This window comes from Diaphorina citri, unplaced genomic scaffold (genome assembly GCF_000475195.1).
Source record: "Diaphorina citri unplaced genomic scaffold, Diaci psyllid genome assembly version 1.1 scaffold73, whole genome shotgun sequence".
In the NCBI taxonomy this organism is placed as follows: Eukaryota; Metazoa; Arthropoda; class Insecta; order Hemiptera; family Psyllidae; genus Diaphorina; species Diaphorina citri.
In genome coordinates, this window is record NW_007377510.1 from 22,783 (window position 1) to 40,728 (window position 17,946).

At 38.0% G+C, this 17,946-nt stretch overlaps 1 protein-coding gene across 1 annotated transcript in view; it reads right to left on the minus strand.

Moving 5' to 3' along the window:
- Positions 1-9,550, minus strand: part of LOC103521019 — a 10,733-nt gene extending 1,183 nt beyond the window's left edge. Inside the window, exons 1-3 of the mRNA XM_008486126.3 lie at positions 9,452-9,550; positions 8,604-8,878; positions 8,147-8,239 (exon numbers count right to left, since the gene is read on the minus strand). Of these exons, the coding sequence (XP_008484348.1) occupies positions 8,147-8,239; positions 8,604-8,694 (184 nt within the window). The 5' untranslated portion in view covers positions 8,695-8,878; positions 9,452-9,550. The remainder of the gene's footprint in view (positions 1-8,146; positions 8,240-8,603; positions 8,879-9,451) is intronic.
- Between the last annotated feature and the right edge of the window lie 8,396 nt (positions 9,551-17,946).

The following is a 17,946-nucleotide window of genomic DNA, read 5'->3' on the forward strand; positions in this document are numbered from 1 at the left end:
AAAAAATCGGTCGTCCAAAACCGGTGTGTGTGCAACGGGCCTAAGAATTTAGAGTTCAGAATTTTAGATGATAGTTTCGCCAACATAACATTGTACCGTTGTAGACCCCGACTCACCAAGTGCTACGCCAGGCGAGGAAAACGGGGTGAAAAAAGCTGAAGATCCCAGCTCAAGTCCAGGTAAAATAATGGCCACGCTCTTGTCTTCTGGGTGTTCAAGTTATACTAACCCTTACGTATTCTTGAGAGTTCATTGCAACGGTCGTTACATTAATTAGACTTACTTTATCATGGACACTCGTTGCTTTAAGTTGAAAGTCCAGAAGAGGTTAGGTAGTAGTAGTAATAATAATAGTGCTTATTTATACTGCTCGCATAGGACTGAAAAGTCCCTTTACTCCAGCAGTAGGCTACTACCATTATTGTGGTCAAATTCTCAAATTATATTGAGGATAAAATTCCATACCTCGGCTGGGATTGAATCCACGTCCTCCTGTTTACCAGGCGAGCGCCTTGAGCACTACACCACCGAGGCAGGATATAATCAGACTAATCTGAGATACAAGTTATCATTCAATATTATGAAGTGAGATCTACATAGGTTCCCTTTTTATTTGTTTTTCTGCAAGTCTTTTTGTTTGTGTTCACCAACTCATTATTTTACCGAGAGTCAAATGGAACTTAGCAGGCTCTTAGCTTAACAGGCATTCTGAGGTTGTTTAAGCCTATACAAATCAAATGGAACTTAAGAGGGGCTGTTAGCTTAATAGGCCTTCTAGGGACTGAAAAAAATCCACTTTAAAGTGTGTCCAAACATAGTCGACTGGCCGTCGATCGACGAGGTCAATCTATGTTGTCGAGGCAGTGTGGACAGTTTAGTCGATATCAATTGACGACCGGTAGACTCTGTGTGGACACACCTTTAGCCTAACAGGCCTTCTAGAGACTGAAAAAATATTGGTGAAATCCACTTTAGGACGTTTTATAAACTACTTCAATCTCATTAGTGGCCAGTGTCCACGTTTCTTGTCATTACAGAGGATGGGCGTAGTATTCCCATCGATCGACGAGGTCAATCTATGTTGTCGAGGCAGTGTGGACAGTTCAGTCGACATCAATCGAAGACCGGTAGACTCTGTGTGGACACACCTTTAGCCTAACAGGCCCTCTAGAGACTGAAAAAATATTGGTGAAATCCACTTAAGGACGTTTTATAAACTACTTCATTCTCATTAGTGGTCAGTGTCCACGTTTCTTGTCATTACAGAGAATGGGCGTAGTATTTCCATGTCTTAGGGAATAATATTTTGTCATCTCATCACCTTCAAGTCAAGTGAATTGTCCTCACGTCTGATCTAAACACGTGACAACAACACGTGGTTCATGTACAGTTAGAATATTCTACTGTAGTCATGTTTCTGCAGTCATTGCTGTTGTCATATGTATGTAATTGTAATTGCGATCTCAATTACAATTACATGTAATTGTATTCTGTAATTTGTAATGGGAATTACTTTTTTAACAACTCTGATTGTAGGTACCTACCAGAACCATATGTAGATAAGATAATGTACATAATTATGTACCTCGGTACATATAGGTACATAGGGAGGTCAAGATTGTCATATGTCATATGACCCTACCTTGACGACTTGAGGTTTTAGTTACGTGATTTGGGTTTTAAATTTGTGTTTGACTTTGAAAACGAAACCCTCATTGGCAACTGATTCACTAAATTACAGAGTGCATTTAATGCAAAATAAACAATAATGAACTATTTTCTAAAGATGTTAAATCAGTTAGCTTAGAAATTGACTCAGGGCCAATATTTTGAAAGAATTTGGCCTGCGGCGCAGTTATTTCATGTGCAAATGGAGGACTTAAGCCCTTACCCCTAGTGGGATGAAAAAAGATTAAAGAATTAATGTTGAACAGGCTTAGGAACATTGCTTGAAGGGAAAAAAAAAACTGTTGTGACGCAGTGGGAATAGGGTGGAAAATCTTGAAAAAGTAGACTGGAAATTTGGAAAAAATGGACTGGAAAACCGGGAAGTCAGGGAATTTTATTTTTCTATTTTGGTAGACACCCTGTTTTTCCTCTCTCCCTCCTCATTCCTCTTCCTAATATCTCTCCCTCTCTTTCTCCCATTCTCTTTCCCATTATATTCTCTCCCTTCCCCTCCCTCTAGAAAGGAAATTTCCCCTTCTTTGCTCCCTCTCCTCCTCTTCTCTCCCTCTTTCTCCTCCCTCTAGAAAGAGAATTTTCCCCTTTGCTCCCTCTCCTCCTCTTCTCTCCCTCTTTCTCCTCCCTCTAGAAAGGGAATTTTCCCCTCCTTTTCTCTCTCCCTCTACGTCTGGAAAGCTCCCTCTCCTCCTCTTCTCTCCCTCTTTCTCCTCCCTCTAGAAAGGGAATTTTCCCCTCCTTTTCTCTCTCCCTCTCCGTCTGGAAAGGGAAAATTCCCTTTCTTTCCTCTCATTTCTCCTCTCTCTCCCTTCTCCTCCATCTAGAAAGAGAATTTTCCCCTTCTTTTCTATCATTCCTCCTCCTCCTCTCCCTTTTCCTCCTTCTAGAAAGGGAATTTCCCCTCATTTTCTTTCCGTCTGGAAAGGGAAAATTCCCTTTCTTTCCTCTCATTTCTCCTCTCTCTCCCTTCTCCTCCATCTAGAAAGAGAATTTTCCCCTTTTCTCTCATTCCTCCTCTTCTCCCTTTTCCTCCTTCTAGAAAGGGAATTTCCCCTCATTTTCTCCCTCTCTTTCCTTTCTCCCTCTAGAAAGGGAATAACAGCTCCCAGTTATAGGTGCCGAAAATGTCCGAGTAGATCTTGGAGAAAGCGGTGGCTACCAGGTCTTCTATCAGGGGTTTGAGCAGGGGGAAGCCCATCCGCCATGTTGAATTTATGAGGGCATCCAGGACGTTCTCTGAAACAGAAGAGGGTAATAGAAAGTAAAAATTTTGGACCCGTGTACTATACTTTCTCATTACCTTGTACATGTTCCCTACGTTTCTCAGACAGATCTCTAGTTAAACTTTTCCCGCCACACACGTTCTGACTGGGCGGGCATAATAGATATAGGATTATAGGTACTCCAGTATCTGCTATGCTACATAATAGGTATTACTGACATTGGACATTGACTTCTTAGTACGACGGGATATCTCAGACAGACCTAAGTTTCTCAGACAGACCTAAGTTTCTCAGACAGACCTAAGTTTCTCAGACAGATCTAAGTTTCTCAGACAGATCTAAGTTTCTCAGAGAGATCTAAGTTTCTCAGACAGATCTAGGTCTCAAACTTTTCCCGCCACACACGTTCCGATTGGGCGGCCATAATAGATATAGGATTATATAGGTAGGTACTCCAGTATCTGCTATGCTACATAATAGGTAGGTATTACTGACATTGGACATTGACTTCTTAGTACGACGGGATATCTTCAGTGAACCAGAATGATATTGATCAATAATTAGTACATATTATCATTCTGTAGACTGTAGAGTTGTAGAGCTGTAGACTAACTTGCGGTACGATATAATCAGATTAATCTGAGGTACAAGTTATTATTCAATATTATGAAGTGAAATCTACATAGGTTCCCTTTTTATTTGTTTTTCTGGAAGTCTTTTTGTTTGTGTTCACCAATTCATTATTTTACCGAGAGTCAAGTGGAACTTAGCAGGCTCTTAGATACATTCACAAAGAAAGGTATACTTACAGCCAGGGCCGGTTTTAGGGAGAGATTGTAAGGGGCCGGGATTATTTTTGCTCCTATACCGTGGGGTAGACTCCAAAAATTTGGAGCATTCCCCCTCTCGTCGGCACATCACTGGACTCTTGGCCCCCCTCGATAAAATTCTGGATACGACCCTGTTTTTAGCCTACTACATTCACATTTATAGGTACACCTAGCATCTACAGATAACAGATAGTAATGTAATCTACACCATTCATATGATGAAGTCAGTGGTGTAAGGTGTTGGAGGAACTACATTATCATTACCTAATTGTTAGGTTGCTGAAGGGTAGCGCGACTTGTAAGCGCTTGGTCGCGGGTTCGTTTACCGTCTTCTTCAAATTTGGGACGATAAGACCTCCGTTACAGTTCCCTCTATGAAATCCTCTAATTTTTACTTTCCTTATCCTATATCCTCTAGGTCCTAGGAATAGGAAAGTAATGTATTTAATACCTAATCCTTAGAGCCCTCTAAAAAGGAGCCCCTCTAGGCCTCTGAAGGTCCAGATTGACCCCAAAGTTCAACGAGAAAAAAATATATACCTAATAAAGCACCAATTACCTATTATAGCTTGTTTTCCCAGAACTTCCGATGAAAATTGCCAGGATCTAAGTCTATTTCTTCTCAAAACTTCCAAAGAAAATTGCTTCTTAGAATTTCATCTATATGGAAGATCGGTTACAATGATGCCTTAATAAGCACCTATTACCTATAGAAGTAGGTAGGTATTGTCTATCAGTTTGAACCTAAGTACTTATTATATACCTAGAAATCGTGTTATCGTGCCTATTAAGTATGTAGGCACCTAGAATCATGTAGGTTTTGCAGGTTAAATCTTGATTTAGGTTCTCATGGGATTTATCCACTATTGATGATTAAATTGTATCTATTGATTGGAGGTACGTACGTCATACATATAGGTACCTACATAAACTACTTGTACATAGGTCATTTTATAGGCATAATTATGGGATAAGTAATTAGTAGGTACCTGTTAGGGGACGATTATGGGTATCTAGGTATTATGGGATTGTATCTGTTATGGGAAAATTTTCTCTTTCTTCTCCTTGGCCCATTAATTCAAGGGGATACTTCGTATTCTGCAAATATCCTATAGCTTTTGATCCCTTAATAATACAGAGATATCAAGCTGCTAAGTCCTATAACCAGCCCAGGTAGACAAAATGATTAAGAAATCATACATAAATCATACGAGTCGATAATGTGTTGAAATTAGAAGCCAAGTTATTAAAAAAAAAGTTGGCAAAAACAAAACCTAATTGGATCAAAACTCAAGAGCGATTGAACGCTAGTCCAGTTAATGCATTTTTTAAGCATTGCTAGTAAAGAAGTTTTTTTTCTCTCTATAAGTCCATATTAAATCTTTTAATTATTATTATTAATTTTTTGCATGACTTGAAGTGCCAATCAAAACATGCCACTGTACTTTGAGATCTCTAAGTGCCACACCTATACTTGCTGCAAAGACCTTATGGACAATTTGCAATCATAAACCAGTAGGTATAGGAATGCATCTGAGATTTCTGAGAACCGGTGTTTTTACAACCAGCCCTAGAGCCTTAGGTTAAATTCAGTGTCGAAATATTGACTTGGCATTACCAGGTCTTTTGCTTAATTGTTGGTCTGAGAACTTCAACAAATTTTAATAACTAATTTTATATTGTAGGTACCTACCAGAACCATATGTAGATAAGATTATGTACATAATATGTACCTCGGTACATAGGCAGGTCAAGATGTCAGAATCAATTAATTTCAAATTTGTTCAATCTCAGTCAATGGATAGGCAATTAAAATGTTAAAAATACACGAAAGCCAGCCGTTCCGAGAACGAACCTTATCTGTTTAGGATAAAATTCGCCCCTGAAAGGAATCGAACCCGTGACCCAGCACTCACAGGACGGGCGCGCTCTTTCAGAGCTTTAATTCCTCACCTTTAACCTTTGGTAAAATAGATGATTTGAATAAAATGTAGGACACCATAATGATAAATTCAAGAATCAATTAATTTGAAAATTTTCAATCTCAGTCAATGCATAGGCAATTAAAATATTAAAAATACACGAAAGCCAGCCGTTCCGAGAACGAACCTTATCTGTTTAGGATAAAATTCGCCCCTGGAAGGAATCGAACCCGCGACCCAGCACTCACAGGACGGGCGCGCTCCCCGCCAAGCTATAACTAGGCTGGCTCATTTAGATTTCTATCGACATTTCAGAGCTTTAATTCCTCACCTTTAACCTTTGGTAAAATAGGTAATTTGAATAAAATGTAGGACACCATAATGATAAATTCATAATAATCACGTCTAGATTCTTGGAATTTAATGCATAATACCTCAATCTATCATCCTAAGAAATTTTAACTTGCGTACAACACCTAGTAGGTAAATGTTAAATAGGTACCTACCTACCTACTCGTATGTACCTATTTATATCTTCTATTTGAGAGATGGAAAGGTGAATCCTTCACTTTTTTTTTAATAAACCTATCCTAATTAATGTAGATAAGTTTTTTTACGTCCTAAATAGCCTAAGCTTATAATACTACACCTTAAAGTTTGTCCTCAATGAGAAAGGATTACAAAGTTGTCAACAAAAAATATAGCTAAGGTACCCCAAGCTTAAAGTTTTGAATTTTTTACTCCTCTAAAACTAGTTTTTTTTTTTTTTTTTACACACATTGATAAAGTTTTATGATTGCCTACCTTGTCCACAGTCTGTGAGTAAGTTATGTAAGCTCGTATATTAGTTATAAAATGAGTTATACACTTATACCTAAGATTATTCAGGGTGTTCAATAAAAGTACTTTTTTTGTGAATTTAGTTCAGATTTTTGTGCCAGCCTAGTTAGCTTGGTTGGTAGCGCGTCTGCCTTGTAAGCGCTAGGTCGTGGGTTCGATTCCCCACCCGGGGCGGACTTTATCCTCAACAGATGATATTCGTTCTCGGTCTTTTTCTCTTCGTTTTCGGGAAAATAAGACTTCGGTCGATACACAACAAACCTCTATTAAAACTATTATCTCTTAAAAAGTGTATTTTCTCCTTAAGGGAAACTGACCACTGGAAAATCGACCAGTGCTCCAATGGAAACGGAATGGAGGAGTGGTCAATTTTCCTGTGGTCAGTTTCCCTGAAAGGAAAATACGCCTAAACCAAGCACTTTTTAGCTAAATCCCCTTTAAGGGTGAGCTATTCATTTCTAACGAAAGTCACAACTTTGGGTCAGGATTGTGTTTTTTGGGTCACTATTCGCTATGAAAACTCATGTTGATATTTTTTTTACTAGTTAGCTTGGTTGGTAGCGCGTCTGCCTTGTAAGCGCTAGGTCGTGGGTTCGATTCCCCACCCGGGGTGGACTTTATCCTCAATAGATGATATTCGTTCTCGGACCTTTTCTCTTCGCTTTCGGGAAGATAAGATTTCGGTCGATACACAACAAACCAAACCTCTATTAAAACTCTTATCTCTTAAAAAGTGTATTTTCCTCAAGGGAAACTGACCACTGGAAAATCGACCACTGCTCCAATGGAAACGGAATGGAGGAGTGGTCAATTTTCCTGTGGTCAGTTTCCTCGAAAGGAAAATACGCCTAAACCAAGCACTTTTTAGCTAAATCCCCTTAGGGGTGAGCTATTCATGTCTAACGAAAGTCACAACTTTGGGTCGGGGTTGTGTTTTTTGGGTCACTATTCGCTATGAAAACTCATGTGGATGTTTTTTTACTGCAGGTGTGATGTTAAACTCTCATAAAAAGTGGGTTTCACCTCTAATGAAACACCCAGTATTACCTGTGTGGTATCAAATGGAGCTGGCTTCATGTATATTGATGATTGAAAAAAATAAAAAAAAAAATATTAAAACTTCCTTCTTCTGAAAAAAAAAACCTCTATTAAAACTCTTATCTCTTAAAAAGTGTATTTTCCTTAAGGGAAACTGACCACTGGAAAATCGACCAGTGCTCCAATGGAAACTGATTGGAGGAGTGGTCAATTTTCCTGTGGTCAGTTTCCCCGAAAAGTGGTATCAACACACTACGATGTGTAACCAATTCTGGTTCTTAGGTTTACCGAGTGATTATTGACTGGATCTGTTACAAGATGCAACTGGCCCACTTTTCCTCTCCATTTCTTGTTTTTGTAAGTTGGTCATTTGATAGAGGGAACTGTAACTGCTAAGGTCTTATCGTCTCGAAGAGAGAAGGAAGACAGGATAGGAGAAAGCCTGCCGTTCCGAGAATGAACATTATTCGTTCAATATAAATCGTTCAATATAAAATCCGGCCCGGGCGGAAATCGAACCCGCGGCCTAGCGCTTACAAGCCAGACTCGCTACCAAGCTAACTAGCTAGGCTGGCAATCGATGATATTGGTTGTTCTGATGAAGTTTTACCTGTTGTGAAGAAAGGTCTGGCACTGTTGATGGCATCTTTGACACAATCATCGAACTGGGGGGTGAACCTTTGACAGCTTGAGAATAGGATGCCTGTGTGAGAGAGAACAGGGATAATGTTAGTGTTCACCAGAAGATGAGAGAGGGAAAGAAAGATGAGAAAGAGAGGAACAAGGAGACAGGCTACAGACAGACACGGACCAAATGAAACTTTGGATTTAGGCTCTAGGGACCTCAAAACGTGTTTTGACACTAAAAACTGACCATCGAAATTTTGACCCGAATACATTACTTTCCTTCCTATAGGATAAGGAAAGTAAAAAGGTATGTGCCTACAGAGACGTACCTAAATAGGTACCTAGTCGGTAGGTACTGTAGATGCCTAGTCACCTACTTGATGTTTTCTTTCTGGAGAGATTTATCGAGGTACCTAAATATGCTGATGGTATTAACTTACCAAAAGAGGAAAAGTCTTGACTTGTGGTCCAATCCAGACCCAGGATGATTTGTAAACATATCAGACCAATGGTAAACAACATATTGGCCATTTTATTTGTAAAATCCTACTTGTAAAAAATCTACCTAACTCTTATGTATTTAATTATTTTTTAAATTTAATTTTATTTTGACTAGAATATCGTATTTACATATTTGTTTTTAGATTTTCAATTGGATCACTCTATCGTCATTGTTTTTATTTTCAGTTAGGTTGTTTGAATTGTACCTACTCAACTGTAAAACAATTTAAATAATTATAAAGACTGTCAAAATTCAAGTCATTCCAAAATTGAATTGCTTAATATACTACGTATAAACGTACATTATTACATTAATTATCCACATGTGAGTGGATAAATAATAATAACTAGGTAGGTATGGGTAGATATATTTATTCATTTATTACCTACATTTCATGTAGGTAGGTACCTATTATTTATTTATTTATTTATTTATTGGATTCTTGGAATGACTTCAATTTGTGGAAGAAGAGTAGGCTATGTAGAAAATATTTTGATGATTTTAGAGGTAATTTTAAACTTTGAATATTGGGTATTATTAACAAATTAGCAATGCAAAAATCATTATTGTTTTTTTTTTCCATAATTTTTAACACGAAAAAGTAAGTTGGACACACAGAACACGAAAAAAAGAGCTGTATCTTGTCAAAAAATAAAGAAATATTTACCTAAAATATATAAATTAAAAAGAAAGAAAATGAGGTAAAATAATTATTTTAAAATAAATTAACAATTAAATCCTAGCTAGAATAAACATAAATAAAAAAGTATCGTCAGCACAAGATACCTGATAGTATTCTGGTCCAAACAAATAAGAATACCTATTAATCTGTGAATTGAGTCAACAAGTGAGTGGTAAGTGTGGTATCTCAAAGACATAGGTACCTTCTCTGGTAGGTAGTGGGTACCTTCTCTGGTAGGTAGGTACTCACTCTGGTAGGTACATTTTTGTAGGTAGCAGGTACCTACTCTGGCAGATAGGAGGTAGATAGTAGGTATTCTGTGATCGGTAACATACATAATATATCTCCGCTAGCGCGCTTGCATAGTGGCGCTACCTAGCGGACGAAAAAAAAACAACTGCGTAAAGTCTGACGTCACACATCTTTGAACTCTTTCATTAGAACGGAAATTGACCTCGGATTTGGATTTTTCCCAACTTTTCCCAACTTTTTACATAGGAATCGACCATTTATTTATAATCTTCACCCATTTGCAACTGCTCCATTGAGCTTATCTCTCACATCATCAGAATCTGAAATAGGTGTGTACCTATAGATATCTTGTTAGTATAGGCACACACCGACTTACAGTAGCTATAGTTGAATATCACTTCATAGGTAACAAAATACAAATAGGTACCTACCTAGGTACCTACCTAAGAGGAAGACGGAAGAGAATAATAAAGTGTAACAGATCTTCATCTACAGATGATACCTTAAGATAGTGTTTTACCTACTACCTAGGTACTTCATTTTGGGAGAGGTACCTATTACCTACTGCTCTGATAAACAAAATGTAATACATGTAAGTACATATAAGTACCTGTATTATAGGTAGGTACTTACTTTAGCTCAGTTGTTTAGGTATTGCCTAGAATTTGATGGGCCTCTACCCGTGTGAAGAAACAAAAATGGTACTGTGGTATTCGAACCACAGTCCCCTCAGATATAAGTCTATGTATGCAACTTCAGAGTGCAGTCCTGACCAGTCTATCGTGGAAAAAGTACCTTTTTTTTCGTATGATATTTTTTAAACTTTTTTTTTCATCAGGTATATAGATGCTTTTTTATACCGATGCGGTGTTGCAATTAGGTATCCTGCCTACAGGTATTTACTCTGATAGATTTTGTGAGGTGTCGAAATATTGCATCGAACTTAAGGTTGAAAAAAAAACCTGCCACACATTAAAATATTTTTAGTAAGTATCTATGGAATCTACATAATATTATATTTTTATATATATCTAGGTAGGTGTAGATAGGTGAATTATTTAGGGACATAGGGACCTATTTCGTTGTTTTATGTTTTGAGATAGTCCAGTATTTACCATATTGGGAGTTTTTCTTCTTTTTTATGGGTTGCATATTGTCACTGTCACAATTTATTACTTTTCATTGCGTTTCAGTTCAGTTGTTTGGTAAAGTTTTATAAAAACAAAACTGGCCTTGGGTTTGGTAGGTAGCTGGGAAAGTATTTTTATTGGATGTCTGAATTGATCATTAGATCAACTTATACCGATGCGGTGTTGCAATTAGGTATCCTGCCTACAGATATTTACTCTGATAGATTTTGTGAGGTGACGAAATATTGCATCGAACTTAAGGTTGAAAAAAAACCTGCCACACATTAAATTATTTTTAGTACCTAAGTATCTATGGAATCTACATAATATTATATTTATATATATCTATATCTAGGTAGGTGTAGATAGGTGAATTAATTAGGGACCTATTTCGTTAATTTATGTTTTGAGATAGTGCGATATTTACCATATTGGGAGTTTTTCTTCTTTTTTATGGGTTGCATATTGTCACTGTCACAATTTATTACTTTTTATTGAGTTTCAGTTCAGTTGTTTGGTAAAGTTTTATAAAAACAAAACTGGCCTTGGGGTATTTTTATTGGTTGTCTGTATTGATCATTAGATCAACCAAACTTAATAAACTCGAATACCTAATTAAAATCATGCAGATAAAAAAAAAGTTTTTATCCAAATCCCCTTTAGGGGTGAGCTATTTTTTTTTTACACCAAGGGGCTGACAGACCCCTTACTCTGAGCTTACCAAATTGAGAGTTAATCCAAAGTTTAATGTCAACCCGATTTCTTAATCCGACTGGATTAATGCTATCAAAGTGTGGCCCGATCACATGTGTTGTTCTTGTTATGTAATGCATCAGCTTCATTGAAAATAAATCATCATTATAATCAACATTAACCCTCTTGTCAACAGATGTTTCCATAACATATGCTCGAGGATAAATTGGAGTTTCAGGTTCGTTGAAAAAAGGTACATTTGCACCTATCTGTGATCACATGTGTTGTTCTTGTTATGTAATGCATCAGCTTCATTGAAAATAAATCATCATTATAATCAACATTAACCCTCTTGTCAACAGGTGTTTCCATAACATATGCTCGAGGATAAACTGGAGCTTCAGGTTCGTTGAAAAAAAGGTACATTTGCACCTATCTGTTGACACAAGGGCTATCAAAGTGTGGCCCGATCACATGTGTTGTTCTTGTTATGTAATGCATCAGCTTCATTGAAAATAAATCATCATTATAATCAACAGATGTTTCCATAACATATGCTCGAGGATAAACTGGAGCTTCAGGTTCGTTGAAAAAAGGTACATTTGCACCTATCTGTTGACACAAGGGTTAATTATCATTGGAATCTGGTTTCAGAGCTCATAGAGGTGCGATGCCTCATATGGGCACCCCGACTCACCTCTTTCTAATGTGTAGGATTAGGGGAAGGATGTTATAATTGTAATATGAGGTAAATATGGCACCCCGCCATCATTAAAATAATGACATAGAATAAACAACAAAAATGAGATAAAATAAAGAGTTTGATAAAATAAATAAATAAATAATAATAATAATAAAAATAATAATACCTAGTGCTTATTTATACTGCTCGCATAGGACTGAAGTGTCCCTTTACTCCAGCAGTAGGCCACTACTATTATTGTGGTGAGGGCATCCACTCGTAAATTTTTTGTAGTCAAAACCAAATGTCAGCGCAAAGCAATCACCCTCTAGCTAGGGCTGATTGAGAGGCTGACGAAAAACGCCGACCCAGACAAATAGGTAGATAGGTACTATTAGGACAGGGCCCCGTCTGAAAAGGCGAGGAATCTTTGAAGCAAGCTACATGTTGCTTCAATGTAATTGTGCCTCAATACTTGTGTGGGTAGGATCCTCATCATTACTCAACAGAATAGTATTTGATTTGTGAATTCAATATTTATTTATAGATTTTTAGTGACCATAAGATTGGACTCTGGCATACCTACTGTATTTGCAACACTGCTACTCACTGCTCACTGAACATCGTCCACACATTCAGGAAATGTTGATCACAGTATGGATCGGATTAAATAGATAGATGGAGATAGCAAAGATAGTTGAATACTTGTTGCAATTGAAAAATTAATAGTTCTATAAACGTACGAGTATGATTTGTCTGAAGGTTGTTGTCTGAATTCAAGTGTGGTGTTAATAGAAGCTATTTCTCTATGAAGTATGAAGGTATTCTTACAGTGTACCGGTGTTCTTGGTCTTAGCCTTGTTGGGCCTATTTTTGGGTGATTAAGGCTTAAATTAATATCTCTGCTAAGTCTCCCCAGCAACGTGTGTGTCCATTGGTACGTCTTAGTTCCTTAGACCTGACACTTGGTTCCTTAGATGAAAAGATTCTAGTTTAATTGAAAATAAAGCATCCCCATCCGTGGCACAAGCATCCCCAGTCGGGATTTGAAGTCGTAAACTTGAAATCATGAAAACCGACAGTTGAGCTTTTCAACAGGTTCTGGTAACAAACAATTAGAATAGAATATACCTTGTTTATCCTGCTCAAATGAGACTAAAAAGTCCCTTTACCCCTGCAGTCTAACCTAACCAAGGTCTCGTTTATTTTATGTGTAAACAAGCAGGGTCCGTCCCTCCGGGAATTTTTTAGCCCGTAGTGATTAGGGAGCCTAATTGACCTTTCGTTGTAGTACTACTAATAAGAATTCCTAATAATACCCAATAGGAATTCCTAATAGTACCTATTTGTCGTCTTGCTCGTCTTCCTATGCTAATAGGGATCCATAAAGGCGCAATTACACAGGCAACATGAAGCATGTTGCAGTGAACCATGCTTCAAGTTTACGAGCATATCAATCCAATACAATACTAGAGTCTAGCTTGGGAACTTTAAACAGAGTGGATATACCAGCCTGAAATTTCCCTTGCTAGAGATATAGCAAAGGTTGAGTGTGAAGGGCATCCAGCAACATGAAGCATGTTGCAGTGAACCATGCTTCAAGTTCACGACCATATCAATCCAATACAATACTAGAGTCTAGCTTGGGAACTTTAAGCAGAGAGGATACCAGCCTGAAATTTCCCTTGCTAGAGATATAGCAAAGGTTGAGTGTGAAGGACATCCTCTCGTAAATTTTTTGTAGTCAAAACCAAATGTCAGCGCAAAGCAATCACCCTCTAGCTAGGGCTGATTGAGAGGCTGACGAAAAACGCCGACCCAGACAAATAGGTAGATAGGTACTATTAGGACAGGGCCCCGTCTGAAAAGGCGAGGAATCTTTGAAGCAAGCTACATGTTGCTTCAATGTAATTGTGCCTCAATACTTGTGTGGGTAGGATCCTCATCATTACTCAACAGAATATTTGATTTGTGAATTCAATATTTATTTATAGATTCTTAGTGACCATAAGATTGGACTCAGTGGCATATTTGCAACACTGCTACCCACTGAACATCGTCCATACATTCAGAAAATGTTGATCACAGTATGGATCGGAGGAAAATTATCTTTATCAGTATTTGAGGGATATGTGGACCCCGTGCCAACCAGACTGCTTGAGAGAACTATCAACGTCTCTTCATCTGACCTAAACAAAACAGCAGCCTCCAAAATCAAAAATAACAACGATCATGATCAATCTCCTCAATGGAGATAGTACCTCGAGAAGGTGAAAAAGGAAGAGGAGGAGGAGGACGAGGAAAAGAAGGAGGAGGGGGAGAAGAAAGGAGAAGAAGACGAAGATGATGGAGGAGGGGGAGGATAAGAGGAAGAGAAAGAAGAATTGAGAAGGAGGAGAATAATAAGAAGACGACACCGACGACGAAGAAGAAGAGATAACCAGCGGCCTCCAAAATCAAAAATAGCAACGATCATGATCAGCCTCCTCAATGGAGACAGTACCTCGAGAAGGTGAAGAAGGAAGAGGACGAGGAAAAGAAGGAGGAGAAGAAAGGAGAAGAAGATGATGGAGGAGGAGAAGGATAAAAGGAAAACAAGAATTGAGAAGGAGGAGGAGAAGAAGAATAAGAAGACGACACCGACGACGAAGAAGAAGAAGAAGAAGAGATAACTTAATATCCACTTATCTTGTCCACTTATCTTGTCATTTGGCTTGACTTCTTCAAATACGATGGACATCACTGGCAGCAGCTTCCAAAATCAAAAATAGCAACGATCATGATCAGCCTCCTCAATGGAGACAGTACCTCGAGAAGGTGAAGAAGGAAGAGGAGGAGGACGAGGACGAGGAAACGAAAAGAAGGAGGAGGGGGAGAAGAAAGGAGAAGAAAACGAAGATGATGAAGGAGGGGGAGGATAAGAGGAAGAGAACGAAGAATTATTGAGAAGGAGGAGGAGAAGAAGAAGAAGAATAAGAAGACGACACCGACGACGAAGAAGAAGAGATAACTTAATTTAATATCTTGTCCACTTATCTTGTCATTTGGCTTGACTTCTTCAAATACGATGGACATCACTGGGAAATTCTATTCCTGTGTTCTCTGCACAGTTGTTATGCAATAGAGAGAATCATGCGTGTCTATATGTCTATGTGATATCACACCAATGTCTATGTGATATTCCATCACACCAATGTCGATTTCTATCCAATGTGATTGTATCCTATAATCAGCGGGGATAACGACATCACTGGGAAATTCTATTCCTGCGTTCTCTGCACAGTTGTTATGCAATAGAGAGAATCATGCGTGTCTATATGTCTATGTGATATCACACCAATGTCGATTTCTATCCAATGTGATTGTATCCTATAATCAGCGGGGATAACAATCAGCGAAGAAAATGAGATTAATAGATAAATTACCTTGTGCTCTATCCGTCTGGGGGAGTGGTTCTTAACATAAGGTCCACGGAACAGAATTGGTCCGCAATACGTCTTGAGATGAAGTTTCTTATTCAAGGTGTCTACCAGACAGGAAAACCGGGAAAAATCAAGGAATTTTATGGAGACTGGAAACAGTGACATTGAAACTCCAAACATACATAATTCTGTTGAATACTTGGTTCTCTCCAATATCAAGATAATGAGTAATCCGCAATGAATTGGGTTTGATATTAGTGGCCCGCCACTTCAAATAGTTTAAGAACCCCTGGTCCAGAGAGATAATGAGTAATCCGCAATGAATTGGGTTTGATATTAGTGGCCCGCCACTTCAAATAGTTTAAGAACCCCTGGTCCAGAGAGATCTAGAATTCTAGACATTAATCCATTACGTAGATTAGATTCAATCAGTGCTACTTCAAATGCGGCAAATTATCACGTCAAAGAGGGTTTAATTTGAGATTTGAAATACATGTAGGGGTAGGGATTGCCTGTCCTCTACCCCAGCACTCTAAAGAAGGCACTAGTGACTAGACATTTACATACGTAGGTACTGACTTCTAAAATTGGGAAAAGGTTCAGTAAAAGAAGAAAAAGACTATAAGTCTTGACTACGAGTGTACCTACAGGAATATATTCACAAAGTGTCTACCTAAAAGGGTTTAATTTGAGATTTGAAATACATGTAGGGGTAGGGATTGCCTGTCCTCTACCCCAGCACTCTAAAGAAGGCACTAGTGACTAGGCATTTACATACGTAGGTACTGACTTCTAAAATTGGGAAAAGGTTCAGTAAAAGAAGAAAAAGACTATAAGCCTTGACTACGAGTGTACCTACAGGAATATATTCACAAAGTGTATACCTAATATGATGGAGAAATTAATTGTCTCGGTTGTTTTTATAATTTAAAATACTTGCATTACACTCATGTCTCTTTTAATAACGCGAGATGACATCTCGATTTTTTATCAGTTTTTAATAACAAAACAATAATGTAGAACAACTTTCATGTCATAAAATATGAAAACAGCGAAGAATGCAGGACCGGACGAAAAAATTAATTGATTTTTGTGTGATACTTTTTTTTTTCGTTTTCACACATGGCCTTGCTGCTTAGCGTGTAAATAAATATTTACAACTTTCATGTCATAAAATATGAAAACAGCGAAGAATGCAGGACCGGACGAAAAAATTAATTGATTTTTGTGTGATACAATTGTCTCGGTTGTTTTTATAATTTAAAATACTTGCATTACACTCATGTCTCTTTTAATAACGCGAGATGACATCTCGATTTTTTATTAGTTTTTAATAACAAAACAATAATGTAGAACAACTTTCATGTCATAAAATATGAAAACAGCGAAGAATGCAGGACCGGGCGAAAAAATTAATTGATTTTTGTGTTTTTTTTTCGTTCTAATGTTCTTACAAGTATGTATGTACTTACTTACTTACTTATCTATGAATTCCTTTTGAAAGTAGGAACCCCCTGGATATTGTCTATCTACTTTCAGGTAACTTTTTGGGTAGGAACTAAGGATTCAAAACAAAATTGTGAGAACAGTAGGAATTCAGATTTTAGCCTCTGTTACTTCTAGCATATTATCTATCTACTTTCAGGTAACTTTTTGGGTAGGAACTAAGGATTCAAAACAAAATTGTGAGAACAGTAGGAATTCAGATTTTATCCTCTGTTACTTCTAGCCTTTCAAACGGAGGGATGTTTTTATGATCGCCCGAGAACCAATTTTAAATATGCAATGTGCACCGTTGCAAAGGCTCAAAGAGTCAAAAACTGAGAAAATCCGAGAGGAAATTCATTCCCCCTCCCAGTTCCTGTTTTTCGTCCCGGGTAATTTTCTACGAAAGAAACCTGTGGATTTTTGTGTTCGCCTAATTGAAAAGGGGGGGAAATCAGTAAATTGGCCGTAGGTAATAGGTACTACGTATAGGTGTGTTAGTTTATTTCAATATCTGACGGCCTGACGCTGTACGTACATCCGGATTTTCATAATGCCAGCCACTCACTATCAGGTAGACCTGATCAGGTGTCAGGTCTACCTGGTGTGTGTGTTCATCAGGTATCAGATAAACCCGACATTCGAACCTTTCAGCCGTACCTGTACGGTCCACCTGATAGTGTGTGTGCTCGTCAGGTCTACCTGATAGTGAGTGGCTGGCCTAAGAAAGCAGACTCAAGGAACAGTATTGTCTCATTTCCAGTTGACGGTGTTTTTCTCATGATCGAGGGGAAATGAATGGGATTCCAGAAGAAGGAAAATCTTCTTTAATTCACACACCTACGTTTCTACGTAGTTTCACTTGATAGGTGATCTAAAATCTAATGCAGCGGTTCTCAGTGGATCGAATTGAGGGGGGCGAAAAGGAGAAAGGG